Here is an 18,895-nt window from a genome sequence, read left to right as displayed (position 1 = left end):
AATACGTTGAAGTGTATTATGCTGTAATAAACAAATACATCTAATGTTTAGTGGTATTTAAAATGATACATTAAACAGTTTACACTATTACTTGTAATACTTATTGTAACAGTTACTGTTTTTCAATAACAGACTGCAACAGTTATTTCTTATTAGCAAGATCTGACAACCAGACACTCTTATTGATAAGACAAAATATGCTAAATAGTATATATATTTTTTTTTTTAATTTACAGATTTCAAAAAACATTCCTAAATTCATATAATAGTGTTCCCCCTAGGTATTTTTGGGGGCAGGGCGCCGCTGTACGGGATGGGGGCGGACCGGGCCCGCCGACGTCATTGTTGTAGGCGTGTCTGGGCCGCCGCGTCATCAAAGGAGGCGTGTCCGGGCCGCCGTGTCACCAAAGGAGGCGTGCCCGGGCTTCCTCCGTCGTACAAGGGGGCGGACCTGGCCCTGCCGAAGTCCGTGAGCTGCCGGGGAAGCCTAGTGCCGCCAAGATTGCGGTGCCTGGAGCTTCCCCGGGCACAACATTAGTCAGGCAGCAGGCTCTTTTAGCGGGGCGCTGCTGGAGGGGCAGGGCACATTTTGCCTTTTAGAAATCGGGCAGGGCGCAGCGCCCCGCTAAAACAGCCTAGCGGGAACGCTATATAAGGTTGTGAAAAATATAATCAGCTTTACTCCTGTTATACAGAAGGTTGGTAGGACATCACCAGTGAAAAGGTAATGAGATTTTTCTGTGAACTGTTGTATCACTGCGTTTTGGCCCTTATTCAGATCTCATTGCAGTACAAATTTGTTCACAAAATGGGCAAAACCATGCTGCACTGCTGGTGGGGCAGATGTAACATGTGCAGAGAGAGTTAAATTTGGGTGGGGTGTGCTGAAACTGAAATCTAAATTGCAGTGTAAAAATAATGCATCTAGTATTTACCCTGCACAGAAACAATATAACTCGCACAAATCTAACTCTCTCTGCACATATTGCCCCACCTGCAGTGCAGCATGGTTTTGCCCGTTTTGTGAACAAATTTGTACTGCAATCAGATCTGAAATAACTGTTGCAGTCTGTTATTGAAAAACAGTAACTGTTACAATAAGTATTACAAGTAACAGTGTAAGCTGTTTAATGTTTCATTTTAAATATCACTAAACATTAGATGTATTTGTTTATTACATCATAATACACTTCAACTTATTTAACTGTTAATATATTGGCTTATCTTTGGTATAACTATATGCCGAAATGCAGCCCATTCCTGTTCCCAGCATAGGAGATGCAAAACTGTTTTTCAGGCCAGCTCATGTTTAAAATTTATAGACCATAAACAGAAGTGTTTTAAATCCTGCACCTAAAGAACAGAGTGTAATGCATTGTTACTGAACTTACTGGAGCATTCAGTAAAGAGTTTGTTGGACATTAGAAGACACAGAGGTGCACTATTCTATTAAGGGCAAAGAAAAGGTATTTACCCTGTTTTTTTGCACCAAGTTTCTTTTCTTGATCACTTCAACTACAGAGCATCCTCTCCAAAAAAAAAAAAAAAAAGAGAAGAAAACACGTTCCGGAGAAAACACCATATTCACAATTGAAACCATGAAAATGGGTCAATTATCAGAGATTTTTTCTCCCGCCAAAGTCAGTCACTTTTACTAAACTAAAGTATATTAATAAATCACTCGAAGACATCCTGACATAATTTTAACTAGATCAGAGCATCTTCATAGTTTTCATCACCTAAAAAGTGAAACTTCAGGCCTCTTGCCAGAACAGAAGATGTTGACTCAGATCAAAAAGCTTTTGCACGTTTCTTAAGTCAAGTCACAACTTTTCCACACTAGCCGATTTTTTAATTTCTCAATTTCTGTTTTTTCACTCCGCCAAAATATATATATATATATATATATATTATATTATATTATATTATATTACTCCCAGACAGCTTGATCCGGTGCACTCTCCAAACATAAGATACAGTTCCACAAGAGAAAAGGCACACGGACACCAGTCATCGGTTTCAAAAAGATGTATTGGGCATAGCACTCTCCAAACATAAGATACAGTTCCACAAGAGAAAAGGCACACGGACACCAGTCATCGGTTTCAAAAAGATGTATTGGGCATAGCACTATCTAGCGCTTTCGGGGACACCACCCCGTCTTCAGGATAACTGCCCTGCACAAACAAGTGACCAAACAATGCTCCCCGTCCCCCCACACAATAAATAGCAAACAACTGATTACTCACCTGTCCAGACGCGGGAGCGTGGACATCACGGCGCCGAGATACCTGAGACACTCTCCAGTACTTCCTGTGTCTAACCGGAAGTCGCAAGTGGAACGCATCTTGCATTCCACAGCCTGCTTCCGCCTTCCACCGTCTTTCCTGATGCATGTCAGGGCTTCTCAATTGCGCCGGATCGCCAGCTCTCCACCTAATCTGGGCAGACAAGCACAAAAACACATCAAACAACAAAAAAATCAATGCATACATTACATAATAGCAGTGAAACAAAATACAAGACAAGTTGAAAAAAGTACATTTACACTATGGTCGACATGCCATGTCGACACCATATATAAAGTCCTGGCTATCAGGAAAACATTTCTTTATGTCAGGCTATTCCAGTTGATCTTGTCGTTGAGGCCACCAGGTCTGGTGGTCCCCAACCTCATGATCCACTGGGTTTCCTTGATCAGAAGTTTCTTAGCCCTGTCACCCCCACGGGGGCTACAAGGAACCTCATCTATAATAAAATATTTTAGAGATTCCAAAGAATGCCCAGCTTGTTTAAAATGCCTGGGGACAGGCTGATCAATATCCTTCCCTTTTAGAGTTAGATGAATTGCAGACCGATGAGCGGCCATTCTTTCTTTAAATTTGCGGGCGGTCTGTCCCACATACCTCAAGCCACACGGACACAAAATAATGTATACTACATAAGCTGAAGAACAGGTCAACACAGACCTAATGTCATAGGTCTTAGGACAGTGAAGGTGTGAAAACTTTTTACAGCTGACCATGAATTTACATGTTGCACACATGCATTCTGCTGCCGCCAGTCTGGATGACGTCACTCCGCCGGGCGTCGGGGTCCACGATGCACAGCGTATCTGTTGTCATAGCAACCTGAATGCTGTGGATACATCAACATAAAAACCGTGAATAATATGAAGAAAATAAAACATCAAAAGAGCAGATGAGAGACATACTGGTATACAATATGCATGGGACAATAAATACATACGCAGTATAGGATTGATAATAAGTGCATAGAGTCTACATGGAAAAAACATATATGTGACACAATTAATATAGTGGCTGATGTATTAGTGAAATCATCCATAAGAGATGCCTTCATTTAACCCCTTGGGGGGAAATAATATCTAGTCTGGCGATCCATCACCTTTCTAATTGTAGTAGTTTCAACCCTCTGTCGCCTCCTCTGATCGATCCTCTCCTGATGGAATCCTGTACATGATCCAAGATCTTGTATCTTAGGGTGGCCATAACGTGCCTTTTGTGGGCAAAATATTGGGTAACCGGTTGCTCACTGGTGCCCGATTAGAGTGCTGCTTAAATGGCACTGTGGTGTTGTGCCATCCTCATCTTAAAAGCACAGTCGGTCTTGCCAACATACTGTAGTGCAAGTCGCAAGGGCAATATAGGACACAAACTTTGTGGAACAGGTCAATGGCCACTTGATTTCAATTTTTTTACCTGTATACAGATGTACCATTTCTTTGCAAGGGGTTTAAAAACTGCAGGTGGTACACCCCAAGTAGTGAAAACATCCTAGTTTGGACGGTCTAATGGTCCTACTGTCGCACGCATGGTGGTGATTTCTGTTTTGACCAATCTGTCCCTTACATTGGGACTTCTTTTATAACTGGGCATGAGTTTAACTTATTTGAATACTGGCAGATCTGGATCTGTATTCACTATGGGCCACCAAGCTTAAACTTTTTGCGTGGTATATGTACTAGAGGAGCAAAATTCATTAACCCAAAATTCATTAATAGGAGAAAGGTGTGAGCTGGAATATTGATGCTGTGGCTCAACTCGTTTCGGCCTGTTCACATGCCTTCATCAGGAGCTCCTGATGAAGGCGTGTGAACACGCCGAAACGTGTTGAGCCACAGCATCAATATTCCAGCTCACTTTTGGAGAGATATCCCATCTCAAACCTTTCTCCTCTTTGGAGTCACCATACCAGACCTCATCCGGACCAGTTTATACCACCACTTTGGATTCTATCACCAAGTTCAACTTTGCAGTATTCAAGCTGGGTATAGGTATACCACAAAAACTGCACCACTGAAAACTTGAGTGACACTTGGCATCCATCACTGGGCAATCACCGTGACTTTGTTTCAACTTTTCCTTAACTAAAGGACATCTGCATTATCTGGTAATTATACATCTAATGGTGGTGTTTGGGATACAAATGGACTCGCTCCAATACATTTGAATACTAGCTGGAATTATTCCCCATTTTGAAACACTTTTTTTATTACATGTACATGTCATATACATGTTTATTATATTTTTTTTCATGAGAATTCTCATATGAAATGTATATTGTGACATTTTATTCATTGAATGGTTTTTAACCAATTTGTAATAAATTATTTTCAGTAGAAACCTAGCGCTGTATCATAGATTTTTTTTCTTGTTCTTGATGGGGTATACCCTACATTTCTAAGGGACAATCTGTGATCCTACAGACCCTTAGAAATTGGGAGTAGGGTAGTGAAAACGCTAATGCCGTAGGTCCGTGTTGCGGTTTGTGGGCTTGGCAAACAGTGATGTATGGATTTCCCCATCATTGAGGGAAATTGGGATATCCAGAAACAGTATCTGTACCTCACTCATAGTAAGTGTTAACTTGATGGGATGTTCGGACTCATTTTGCTTAGTGACCAACTCCTGTAGCGCCTATGTCGGCCCTTGCCACAAGAGGAGCAGGTCATCAATGAACCGTACATATAGATCGAAATTGGCCTTAACGGTGGGGTTATTCAAGAACAAGCTCTGTTCAACTTCCACATATAGCATATATATAAAAATATAGCGTTAGCAAAGGACGGGGCCACCGTCGATCCCATAATGTACTGCAGTCACCAGATCTCAACCCCATTCAGCTGTTGTAGGAACAGCTTGACAGTATGGTACACAAGAAGTGCCCATCAAGCCAATCCAACTTGTTGGAGGTGCTTCAGGAAACGTGGGGTGACAATTCTTCAGATTTCCTCAACAAATTAACAGCTAGCGCCATAATCTATTGCTTCTGCTCTTTGCAACACTAAACTCGCACACATAGATCTACATTGCATTTATTTTATAGATGCTTGCATATTTTTACTTGTAAATATTCTGATATTGTAGTATTTGCCTTGACTTTTGCATATGTTTGTCACGTCGAATTCCATGTGAACATCAGTTTAGACCCCATTCTCAATGAAACATTATAAGCTTGTTCCCCGTACACTGTGCGATGTGGTCTATTTTTCTGTTTTTATTTTGCCTTTAAAAGCAAACTCTAATGGAAATTGACCGCTTTTGATACGAATAGACTGCAGGCAAGACTATAGAGTACAGATCTGTACAATATATTCCAAATGGAATGCGTTTCCTTGCCATGCGATTCGATCACTATCAAATCGGGACCAAATAGCAAGGCAATCGCACCGTGTGTAATCCCCCATGGCTATGTTTAATTCTTAAAGCCCCTCCGAAGCCTGCGCTAATAATTATCTCTTTTCAAAGTCATTGAAGATTCTAGACATGATTCAATACATTTGAGGACCCAGAATAGGCTGGTTCTTTTTTTGCCTTTTTAATAATGTCACATCTGTGTTTTCAGTAAGCTAGGAGTCCATCATTCTGTTTGTCCACTATCTTTGTCTTTTGAGGATGGTTTCTGTGTTATGCTTAAAGATCTTTTCAGTGGCTGACTTCAAAGTTATTCATCTTTGTACCATGTTACAGCTTCTGCAGAGTAGCCAACTGTGTACCTTTAAACCCAAATCCCTGTCATTAATACTGGCAATGTCCTAAAATCTGCAAGGCCATGTGACAGTTGGGCCCAGTGTGCACCTCTTAAGGTGATGTCCAAAAGTGCAACCCATGGAGACTGTGTACTGCAACTAAATTGAAGATGCTGCAAAAATTTACGGTTTGATTTAGCTAATCTACTAGTCATTAAAATGAGGCTAGTTTGGTCGTATGCAACTGAAAGTGAGACTCCATTCAGAAACAAATTTTAGCGGCAATGCATAACTTCCTGGTGTGTGTCTGCCTTCTATCATGCCATGTATACCTATAATCATAGATCTTTGCTAGTAAGTCTGCGGATATTTTTAAATTTAGTATTAAGTTATCTGTTATCACAGTAATATTTCAAGTTTATATCATAACTCTTTATTTTGGTTAGGAAACTACAGACCAACGGTTATTTCAGAAAACTTTAAAATTGTGTCGGTTCTTTGCCAATTCACTTCTGCATTACACTAAGGTAAGCAAGATTCATATATAGGTTTAATATACAGTATATAACAATACAGTATTTCATTATTAACTGCAAGGCTTGACAGTTAATCTAAATACATTTAGGTTATATGCTCATATTGTTATGCTTGTATGAACTCATATTGCAGCCTTTTGTATTGGCTAATTACACAATAAGCAGTTTCTCAATAACATTTCACAATAAGCAGTAATGTGATGTTTCCCATACTAACCAAATGGTCTCCATATGGAATACTGTCTGTTTTGTTGATATGGGATCTACAGTATATGTACAGGCTTTTGAGCATTTAAATCTATTGGGGAAAAAGCAATTAACATTCATTGATTATGACAAAATGTACTTATTATATTTTCAGCAATGATTTTTCTACCAAAAGGTGTTATAATCAAAATCTATACATCTTCTAAATGAGAATGTGTGTTTGTTTCCCTGATTGTGATAAACTCCGAAACCACTGACTCAATTGTTATGTGGTTTTCACCATTGCGTAGGTCATTTTCCCAGGCAGATTTTAGGCAAAGTATCCTCACGATTGGTTGTGAAGATGTTGTGGGCTGGTCTCCACGAGGAGGGTTCCCACACACTGCAATCGGCAAGTTGACAGCAACAAACACATGCGCCGCAATAACCTCTGATTAGTCGTCAAATGTTGTCGATATGGCTCTACCCCACTCCTATTTTGTATAGCCAAAATCCTAAAACCCTAGTTAAATTTAAATAGAAGCATGCATGAGTGCAATAGTGCATTGCATGTCCAGATGATATCAGAAGGAGATTTTAGTTGTGTAGTCACTTAAGTTCACAATATTAAGCTTTATGCTTTGTGTCAAGTGACATCTGGTTTTCTCTGTCCCATGCATCAAATATTCACCATACTGTAGGTGTAGTGGCACTCCTTTAATGGCCTGCAATTATATATGTAAAATATGTAGATGTAAACAGGCAGACTCCTGTAATTCAGCATAGAATGGAATAATGTTAGTGCAGCTTCATTTTTATTCTTATTACTTAAGATAGTATATCTACAACTGCCTTCCAATTACCAGCATTACCACAGATATATGGCTGGTGTATTAGTTACACATACTGATGTTCTGCCCGTTGCCTTTCACAATCTATGCCAGATCTCCTCTGTCAGAGTAGGTTATCATACCTCATGACCCATTCTAGGAGGAACAAAATGGCATCCCTCTTAATTTAGGATTGCCATCACCGATTTTTAACAGGTTAATGAGGGGCAGGTTTATTAAGCCTTGGTGAAGTGATAAAGTGTCTGGTTTGTATCACCGGCCAATCGGCTCCTAAATGTGAGGTTACAGGCTTGGTTTGAAAAATGACAGGTAGGAGCTGATTTGCTGGTGATAAAAACCAGACACTTTATCTCTTCACCAAGCTTAATAAATCTACCCCTTAGTTACTTGCAGTGATTGCAAATACATGCTATAGCAGACCAGGGACCCAGTTTTACAAAATGAGTGGACAGGTGGATCATCGGCCCTTGCTACTCTTGAGTAGGGAAGGTGGAGTGGAGGCAGCCTAACGGAGAGCTTGCTGAGGCCTCTGAAGTAGGGATGGTGCAGCTGGCAGCGCAGTGGCAACCACTCCGAAGTAGGAACCCCCCCCCCCCCTGAGATGTGACAGCAGGCCCCAGAGGAGGATTTTTGGCGGGTGCCCTCTGACCTGTGTACCCAGAAGTACGGCAGCGGTCACCCGCATGTGGATAGGTGGATGCCCGGGACAATCGCTGTGTGTGCCTGTGATGGCTGGAAGCTGCTACTGTGATGGCTAGAATGCCTGCGTTTGCCACAATTATGCATGGAAGTGGATTCCTGCTAGTTTGAGGTGAGAGGCCTATTCTGGGGGTCCCTAGCAGGTGAAGACTTGCAGGAGTAAGAGAGCCCGGCATTAAGCATTATGTGATGGGACCCAGAAGCAGTGGCGTAGTCCCCAGGACCCACATTTTTTTCACTGAGTGTGATCTCTGGGTAAGAAAGGTATTTCACCAAAGGTAATGGTAATCATAAATAAAGAGGGAAGTTCAGGAACAGAGCATTCATGTTGGGATGTATGCGTCTCCCGTCTTCATATGTATAGCGGTTTGTGGTGATGAAAAAGATTTCTAAATATTCTGTCCTATGTTCTCTTTAACAATGTGAGCAGTTGAAGTTAGTAGAAGAACATTTTCAACAACTAACCACTTTAACGTACCTCAAGTTTGGGTACTTACTGTATATTAGTTGGGCGCCCACTAAGCTATTTGCCTAGTTTTCCGCGGCCCCTCGCGGGGCTCGCCATGCTTCTGGCTCGCTGCACTCGCCACACTATATAAAATCAACTCCATACCAACATGGATAGTGGAGGTATGAGCGTACTAACTATAGTGGGCACCCAACTAACATATAAGTACCCAAGTTTGAAATATAGTCTCAAAGGTAGCAATCTGATTAAAGGTGCCCATACACGGTGCAATGATTGCATCCTTTATGGGCTGCATCGCAACGCATGCAATGCGATCCATGGGCAGTTCAAAAAGTATGTGCAGTACATACTTTTTGTTCTGTGCGATGAGATGTCCACAGGAGCTCGCATTACGGTGCTATGGCATGAGCACCTTTTAGTAATACTGTATAAAAGTACATCAAATTAACTGACATTGCCATAGTAAAATGTAGTCCATGCTAGACTGAGAACCACAATTTAGGGGAAAAGTTAGTGTTCATTTATTGGGTGTTCCTCTCTACAGATCTACAGATTTGACCTGTTTGAATTTTACTCCATTGAGCTTCAATACTTTTTGTCACAGTAAATAGGTTCTCTACGTGCAACCCTGTCTAGTTCCATGGGTATCTTTACCAGTTATAGGAGATTTGTCATTGTAGCTGCTCTATTCACTGTTTATGCCAGTTGTTTTTTTGTCTATAAAATGGTACTCAATGCCAGATTAAGCCTTGTTGGGACCCGTGGTGCTTAATAGGGGGACCCAGATGGAATGGTGGGATATATATTAGATTGTACATACCCCCCAACATGACCCATTTCAGATGAACAAACTGCTCTGTACATGAACTTCCCTCTTAATATATGATTTGTATCGACTTTAAATTTGAAAGGAGTTTCAACACCTGTTACTGCAATCCTAAATTAAGAGGGAGGTCTGGGTAGAGAGCAGTGTTTCCCTTATGGAATGGGTCCTGTTGGACGGTATGGATTGTGTATATTAAATGTAAACCAATTCATTATTTTGCAATATATAATATCTGGTGGTAGAGCTATATAAATCAGATTATGCCATACTCCTGTTTTTAGGATACCTGAGGTGTCAAGTTTTAAGATTAACACCCTTGTAGGTTATTGTTTTTCAGTTAGCTCTTCTCTGTATTTTAGTGGTACAAATGCAGTTATTTTTTTGGGGGGGGGGAATCATTTTCCTATAATGTATTTTGCATTACTTTTTCTTTTAGGAGTTTATACCCCTTTTGGCTGGATCCTGCATTTGTTTTCATCACATGTATCTTCAGATATATAGGTGAGTCCTATACTAGACTGTTCTATTTAGAGACAACGTGTGTGAGATGCTTCACTCAGTATGTTTTATATTAGAACTTGACAAATGCATCAAAAAAAATTAGCATGGAGTAAAATTGTGTTCTAGTGAATAATTAAGACATTAAGGGAGGATTTCAGAGAACTCGAGAGCCAGTTGCCATTGCGATGGCATATAAATACTTTCAACAAAGAAAAAGGAATACATGTATTTCGAATTGTGCTAAAATGGATATAGTTACGTATCCAGAAGCAATTTTTCTTGCGGAGATTTTCAAATATAAAAAGAAATCAAACAAAAATATACATAGTGTAGTATTTCAAGTAAGTCATAATGAAAAGTAAATTTTCCAAAGGGAAAAAATGTTCTTTCTTATGGGATCGGGCAAATGTATCCTCTATTGGGGTCACCCTCTGTGCAGGAACGATTCAGAGGTGCTTACAGAAAGCTTTTTTTTTTTTTATAAAAAAAAAGTCTGCTTTGTACTTGGTCCTTTTTTTGACCACACAGTAAAGAAACCACTATAGGAGGATGCACTATCTGGGTGATGTAAGCATTGATGTGAGCTTATAAAGATACCATTATGTGTGTGAAAACTGTGTATTGAATGTAAGCACTTCTGAATCATTCCTGCACAGAGGGTGACCCCAATAGAGGATACATTTGCACGATCCCATAAGAAAGAAGAATTTGTCCCTTCGGAAAAATTGACTTTTCATTATGAATTATTTGAAATACTACACTATGTATGTTTTTGTTAGATTTATTTTTATATTTGAAAATCTCCGCAAGAAACATTGAAAAATTGTGAGCCTATATTCCCGGTTGTGTCAATGCTTCTGGATACGTAACTATATTAATTTTAGCGCAATTATAAATATTCCTTTTTCCTTTGTTGTATATGTTACATCGGGGGTGAAACTGTCCCCCTTTTTGGTAATATTTCATATTGCTGCTTAAGGTGCAGTGAGAACACTGGAACTAATTTTCTGTTCTATATACATACAGATGGAGCCGGGCTCATCCTTGGCCGGCGCTCGCCAGATCCCTTTCACTGGCGAGCGCCGGCAATAGAGACTGGGAAACGTGTGCGTCTCATGCTTCAGGGAGACGGTGCACAGTTTGGGGGGGGGGGGGTGGTCGGGGCGGCAAGGGGGACCGGTGGCAACGGCGGGGGATGCAGCGGGGACCCCCTCCAAGCTCCGTTGCGGAAAGATGAGCCGGGCTACATCTGTACTTGCGGTGGCATTGTAACTCTTCCACTTATCAGCTTACTGTGTAAGTACAGTATATGAGCCAGTTATTGTCTATTGTCACGGTGGGTGTAATAGCGCTGGAGTGTTCGTGTGTAGGAGAGAGTCCAGTAATCCACCTGCACAGTGGCAGGGGAGATGCTTATCTCTGTATTCCCGGGTCCAAGGGATTAGGTGAATCTGAGTAGAACAAGGACAAATGGGAAGGAGCGCTTCCTAGTGTATTAAAAGAGATTTTATTGTATATAAAAGGAGAAACAAGACTCCAGGGTACTTCACAAGAATGCTCATACCTAAAAATACAATTCTGTGGACTGGTTACCACAGGGCTGGGCAACACTGGCCCTCCAGATGTTGATGAACTACACATCCCTGCATGCCTTGCATCAGTTTCAGCATGGCCACAAAGCAAAACTAATGCAAAGCATCCTGGGATGTGTAGTTCATTAACATCTGGAGGGCCGGTGTTGCCCAGCCCTGCGTTACCACAAGGCTTGATCAAAACCAATCAGGCAAACAGCTCACTCGTTTGGTCGGCTCCGTGTCTTGGGCACCCCCGATGCAACAAACGCTGGATTGCGCTGCAGAAGCGGGATGGTCCGGTGTAGGGAACGACCATCAGGTGAGCAGAGCTGGTGAGCGAGGTAGGCCACACCCTGACGCGTTTCGTCACTGGGACTTCGTCAGAGGATGCCCTTGGCCCCCTGCTTAATATATATACTTGTGCACATGAATAAAAATAGCATGCCCCTTCACAGAAATAAATTTTACACCAAATAAAAAAAAAAAAAACCTTTATTTTAAAAAAATAACATTCCAGTTCACCTTAAAAAGATGGTGTAGCACAGCGAAAATCACGCTGAAAGCAATTCGCCATCCTAGCATTGAATACACTCACGGCGAATGTAAGTGAAAATCCCATTTAAAAACAGCGACTTGCAGCGAGCATGAAACTGAGAACTGGCTGGCATTCACTGTTCGCTTTCGGCGAACAGTGAACATTGAATAGGGTGAATCAGATATTCAGTAAAAAAAGATTCACTGCAAGGAGTGAAAACAGCCCGATTCGCCTAAAAACATTGAATACTGCCCTATGTAGCAATATAATAAGGGGGATTCCTTTCAGCAAACTGTTCATTACTCCCATATTTAGTTAGAACTGAAAATACCAATATAAAATGCATTTTCTATGTTTATTTAAATGTATTATATATTTTTTTTTTTTGTTTTTTTTTTTAAGCCAATTTCCACCAAGTCTATCTGCAGTATCCATCTGTGATGGTCATAAAAATGACATAGCCAGTGTGTTTCTTGTGGTTCTAGAAGATCTTATTCTCCAACTTTTGTCCTTCAGGCCGTTTATGAAAGTGGTTTTGAGTGAATTTCAAGGTATGACTGCTGCAGTGATCAGTGTAAACCAGAATAAAATATAAATAATTGTACATCTTCATGTTGTTCATTACACTCAGTAGAACTGTAAATTAATGTAAACCTATGTTTATATCAATTAGTATATTTTAGGTGGTATGTATATTTCATGGTAGGGTGTAGATGTAGAAAGTATTAGGTTTTTTTTTTTTTTTTTTTAATAGATTCAATAACATTGTTGGTTTGGAGAGTTCTTTTTGTTATTTATTTACAATTATTATTTAATATGACACTGCAGAGTATTTTACATTTATTCTTCTTACAATGTCTTACAATTTTAATGGAATGATTTAGTCCTAGTTTATTTACGTAATTCTACATAGAAGGTCTCTAGTTGGGCCAAATTCACAATGACTTTTGTAGTAAAGGTACAGATGTTTATATGCCAATCCAGGGGATTGCTGTTGGTCTGATTAACTAGTTTATCAGAATTTCTTCTTCCTACTTCATGGCAGCTTTTACAATGGGTTTAACCCCTTCTTCCCCAGATCTAGACAGGTAGATTTTTTCCTATGATCCTCCTCTTCCTCCTTCCTACATAAGTCCTCTCCTACCTCTCCCTTTTAGTTTTTTTCCTGTCTCCTTCAGTTTAGGCAGGTAGAGTAGTATAGGTTGTTTGGTACTTATATGTTAGTTGGGCGCCCACTAAGCTATTTGCTTAGTTTTCCATGTCCCCTAACTATAGTGGGCGCCCAACTAACATATAAGTACCGTTTTTTGTTTTTTTTACTGCTGGCTGGTTGCAGTCATTCCTGGGTGGCACATGGGTGGCAGTGCCTTTTGCCCTTTCTACAGTCTGAGCCAGCGGCAATGACCTGTGATGTGTAATGCTTGGTGTTCTAGAGGTATGGAGTCAGCGGCATTGTGAGCTCCCAGCGGCAGCAAATTCGGTGCAAGCAAGTGCTGCTGTCTCCAGGGCAGTACAACGGTGAGGTGCGCGCTTAGGGAAGTGGCAGGGGGACGCGGCATTCTGGCAGCGGCGTCCATGTATGCATTGTGGCTTCCGGCGGGCACAGTGTCGGGGGATCAGCATTTTTTCGGTAGTCAATTAGAAGAGGTTTTCAAAAACCAATGACTGTTCAGTTCCCGTTGGGTCGGCTCCAGTAGCGGGAAGGTTGCTAAAATTTGCAAATATTTGGAGGCGGTCCATTCAGGACAAATGGGTTCTGGAAATAGTAACAGATGGATATCAGCTGGAGTTCCTTACAATGCCAAGGTTGGGCACATTTTTAGTTTCAATACTTCCAATATCCAAGGAGGAAAATGAAGCTTTAAAGATAAGTTTGAACGGTAAGGGTTTTACTCACTCTTGTTTGTCATAAAAAAGGTGTCTGGAGGTTTCAGAACCATTTTAGAACTAAAATAATTAAACAAATATATGGAAGAGAATTTCATATGGAAACTTCAAAGTCAATCCTGATGTGTTTTAGAAGGAACGACTACTGTATCTAGTGTCTATAGACTTGAAAGACCCTTATTTCATTTCCCCATCAAAAGGTCAGACAGAAGATATCTGAGGTTTTGTGTTGGGAAAGACCATTATTAATTTACATGCCTCCCATTCGGCCTGACATCGTCACCAAAAGTGTTCACAAAGGTCTTGGTAACTCTCATAGCATGTTTTAGAAGAAAACTATGATTTAGGCATATTTATTTATTTTTTAACAGGTTCTTGTATAGCGCACACATTACACAGCACTTTACAGAGTATAGTTATGCGCAAAAACACATAATGAATTACAGCACTAGACACTTTAGGACAAGTACATGGTTAATATGGATAGTTGCATCAGGGGACTGGACACTGAAGCAATCAGGGTGGCAGTGGTTTATATATTCTAATAAAGGCACATGAGGAGAGAGGGCCCTGCTCGTGGGAGCTTACATTCTAAAGGGGAGGGTTAGACAGACAAGGGTGACACAGAAGGGAAAGAAGTGAGCATAAACAGGTTAGGATGAGAGATGGTCAGGTTTTATGCAGGCATATCTGGACGATCTATTGATATCTGGTCTTTCAAAAGAAGAAGCGGTAGATCAGGTTATACAACTTCTGCAAGATCACGGTTGGCTGATAAATTGGGAAGAGTCACTGATTTCATTCTCAAAGGATACAATTTCTTGGAATAATGATAGATACAACAGACTTCAAAATCTCCCTGTCAGACAGAAGGTGCAAAAAAATTAAAGATTTGATTCAGGTGGTTCAAACAAGGTGTGCCCCACTGGGAGTGGCATTGAGCCTGTTAGATGTGATGGTTTCGGCTATCGGCATTGTTCCTTGGGCAAGGTGGAGGATGAGGCCGTTCTAGTGGTGTCTTCTCAAGTATTGCAAGGGTCAATTTCCTATGAATCACCTAGTAGAAATTCCAGCTATGGTGAAGCAATCGCTTCTTTGGTGGGAAGGCGATCAATTAGGTCTAAAAACTTCCTTGCTGTTAAATCCTCGATTCAAGGTCATCACAACAGATGTATGCGCAAAACGCTGGGGAGCACATTTTCTAGGCAAAAATTGTCAAGGACTGTGGTCCCCGCAAGAAGCGTGAAGAAGAGTGTTCATCCAATGTAAGAGAATTGAGAGAAGTTTTGCGCGCTATCAAGGTTTTTCAAGGTAAAATCGTTAAAAAAAATTTCGGACATCACCACTGTGACCTATATCAATCATCATGGAGGTACAAAAAGTACAGCCTTGATGTTAGAAGTGAAAAGTATTATGGACTGGGCCGAGGACCATTTGCTTTCAATTTCAGCATTTCATGTTCCAGGAAAAAGAAATGAAATATCGGATTTCGGAACAGCATCACTCCAGGAGAGTGGGAGTTGGACAGTACAGTTTTTCAGAGAATAGTAGATCGATTCGGATGTTCTGAGATAGATCTAATGGCAACTTCAATTAACAAGAAACTTCCTCGCTTCTTTTCAAGATACCCGACGTGGGGTTCATCCGGAGTGGATGCTCTGTCCCAGAGTTAGAATTCCAGCCTGGGGTACATTCTCCCCCGTTTGCCTTGATCCACAGGGTGCTGAAGAAGATCAGAGAGGAGCAAGCAGAAGTCATAATTGTCCTTCCGTATTGGCCCAGAAGGGCTTGGTTTCCAGTGGTGGAGAGCTTGGCGGTGGAATCCCCATTTGTTCTGCCGCTGTTACCCAATCTAGAGAGTCAGGGTCCCATATTTTACCAGGAACCAGGAGAGTTACGCTTGATGGCCTGGAAATTGAGATGCAGATTCTCAAAGATAAGAATGTCATCTGCTGTAATCGACGTTCTTCTACAAGCAAGGAAGAAAGTGTCGTCAAATATCTATTATAGAATTTGGAGAATTTTTTGCTGAGTGGTCTAGAGACAAATGATTTGACAAGTGATTTTCCTTTTTAAAGCAAATGTTCCTCAAGTATTACAATTCCTTTGTGAAGGGTTTAACCAAGGATTTGCAGTCGCTACGCTGAAGGTCCATATTTCGGCATTGAGTGTCCTGTTGGATATTAAGCTTGCTGACCATGTACTAGTTAAAATATTATCTCAGGCTGTCAGAAGACTCCAGCCAAGGATCAAATCAATCATCCCTCAATGGGATCTTAATTTAGTTTTGAATGTGCTTATGTTGCCCCCTTTGAGCCTATGGAAAGGTGTAGGTTAAAATTTTTGATGTGGAAGTAAATTATTCTGGTAGCCGTTACCTCAGCTAGGAGGGTAGGAGAGTTTCATGTATTATGGGCTAAAGAGCTTTATCTGAAGATATTTCATGAATTCATAGTACTCAGAACGAATCCAGCCTTTCTACCCAAGGTTGTGCCTTCTTTCCACATTAATCAAGAAATTGTTTTACCCTGTTTCTTTCCCACTCCATCAAATAAGAAGGAAAGAAATCTTCATATGGTAGATGCGTCAGAGCTATAACAACATATTTGGACAGAACTAAGCGTTTCAGATCAACTACGTCTTTGTTTGTGGTTCCTCTTGGGGAAAGGAAAAGCCTCACCGCCTTCTAAACAAACCATTTTTAGATGGGTTAAGGAAACTATTGTTTTTGCATACAAGAAGGTTGGTCGTCAAGTCCCGAACATGATTGAGGCACACTCGGCCAGAGCAATGTCTGTATCGTGGGCAAGCTAGGCAAATGTGTCGGTTCGAGACAGATGTCAGGTGGCAACCTGGATGCCGATTCATACTTTTTCCAAGCATTATGCACTGGACGTCACTAAGGAGCAATTTGGAGGAAGGGTCCTGGATTAGGCTATGGCCTAAGGCAGGGGTGGGCAATTTATTTTGGCTGGGGGGGGCCGCTTTGCACTTCCAGTAAATATTCGAGGGCCGCACACAAAATGAGATAGATATATAGATATAGATATAGATATATAGATATATAGATATATAGATATAGGCTGACGAGGGGGCGGCGGCACTCAAACAAATAAATAGGCAGCAGGCAGTGTTACTGACGTTTCGGGACACGGCAGTCCCTTTATCAAAGTGCTGGTGAGACAAATAACATTACAATACAAACATACCTTTATACCGGAGGACCCGTCCACGTAGCCCGGCGTGGCGCCCGGAGGCGCAAGAAAGATGACGTCATACATCGCAGGCGCATCGCTGGATCACGTGGAGGAGATCACGTGGTCTACAACACCAATAGAAAACAGGTTAAAACCGTTGCTAAGGCAACAACATGAAAACAAAACGGTGCTAGGAAAACATAGCGCTGTATATACAAGATGAGCCATAAGAAATAAACAATGTGCACGATTAGTTACCATGACAACCTACTGAGGGTAAAAGCACAGTGCAAAAATACATAACATACGTTTAAATAAGACATCATCTATGATACCTAGAGGAAATACGTGTATGTAAATGTAGCCTATTTGGAATAATGTCCACCAGGCATTATATATGTCTAACAACTATGCAAATATATGTTGCATAAATAACTCTAGGCTGAACAGTTAACTATAAAAAATTGCACATAGTATACTGGGCTGGCCCTATCCATAATAAAAATTGCGATAAACCCAAATTTTCATTTAAGCCTCGGGGGGCTAGTGTGTCCAGGCAAAAAATCCACCTGCATTCCACTCCTCTAAGGATCCCCGAACGATCACCACCCCGAAATAGGGGGGGGGCATGGTCAATTATCCTATAGCGTAGTGTAGCAAGTGGATGCCTAGCCTCAATGAAATGCCTCGCCACAGGAAACTCACTGTGGCCGGCTGCAAGTCCAATTTTGATATTGGACCTATGTGCTGCGGCCCGTTCCTTAAAGGAACGGTCAGTTTTGCCTATATAATGGCGCCCGCACGGGCAGCTGATCATATAGACAACAAATTGCGTGCTGCAACTGACTCTATGCTTGATTTTATACTTCTTTCCAGAGTATGGGTGGCAAAATGTGTCCCCTTGTACCATGTAGTTGCACGTAATGCAACCACTGCAGCGATAACATCCTGGTTTTGGTGTACCCAGGAAGGTAGATGGTTTGGATGGGGGAAACCGAACATCGTTTTTGACTAGGTGGTCTCTCAAATTTCTACCCCTTTTGTAAGCACACATAATGGATTTATTGTGCAAAGCTGATAATTGGGGGTCCGTGGATACCAATGGCCAAAATATATATATATATATATATATATATATATGTGTGTGTGTGTGTGTGTGTGTGTGTATATATATATATATATATATATATATATATATATATATATATATATATATATATATATATATATATATATATATATATATATATATCGAGAAAAAGAAGGCCACACAATGCGCTCAGTGAATTTAGTTAAGCAGCAACCCTGAGGGGGTCCCCTGTTAGATAGGACCCAGTATAGAAATAGAGAGAAAAGGGGTTTTCAGGGTGCGCTAGGACCTTTCAATTATTTAAGACAGTATGGTTTAAAATAGGAAAAATTTAATAAACATTTGCTCACAGAGCATAGCAGTATAAACAAAGGTCGAATTGATACACTTTACAATGTATAAAATGACATAAACACAATTCAGGTCAACAGTCGAAATGCGCCCAATAGGCCCAACGCGTTTCGTCGTGAACACGACTTCCTCAGGGGCACAATACAACAGTAGGCAACGATGGTCACACTGTGAATTACAGTAAATACAAATAAATACAAT

General features: G+C 40.9%; 1 protein-coding gene and 1 long non-coding RNA gene across 3 annotated transcripts in view; one reads left to right on the top strand and one right to left on the bottom strand.

The window, feature by feature from the left end:
- Positions 1 to 18,895, top strand: part of FIRRM (FIGNL1 interacting regulator of recombination and mitosis) — a 127,740-nt gene that overhangs the window by 33,005 nt on the left and 75,840 nt on the right. For both annotated transcript variants that reach the window (XM_083156664.1, XM_083156663.1), the window contains exons 9-11: positions 6,439 to 6,519; positions 9,996 to 10,060; positions 12,572 to 12,720. In XM_083156664.1, the coding sequence (XP_083012790.1) occupies positions 6,439 to 6,519; positions 9,996 to 10,060; positions 12,572 to 12,720 (295 nt within the window). The remainder of the gene's footprint in view (positions 1 to 6,438; positions 6,520 to 9,995; positions 10,061 to 12,571; positions 12,721 to 18,895) is intronic.
- Positions 18,658 to 18,895, bottom strand: part of LOC146026205 (uncharacterized) — a 398-nt gene continuing 160 nt past the window's right edge. The window contains exon 2 of the long non-coding RNA XR_014454381.1: positions 18,658 to 18,862. This is a non-coding gene — a long non-coding RNA (uncharacterized LOC146026205). The remainder of the gene's footprint in view (positions 18,863 to 18,895) is intronic.

The sequence above is a fragment of the Crinia signifera genome, chromosome 8 (genome assembly GCF_055691185.1).
Source record: "Crinia signifera chromosome 8, ASM5569118v1, whole genome shotgun sequence".
Lineage (NCBI taxonomy): Eukaryota > Metazoa > Chordata > Amphibia > Anura > Myobatrachidae > Crinia > Crinia signifera.
The sequence above is the reverse complement of the archived record's forward strand: the minus strand, read 5'-3'. Positions and strand labels throughout refer to the sequence as shown.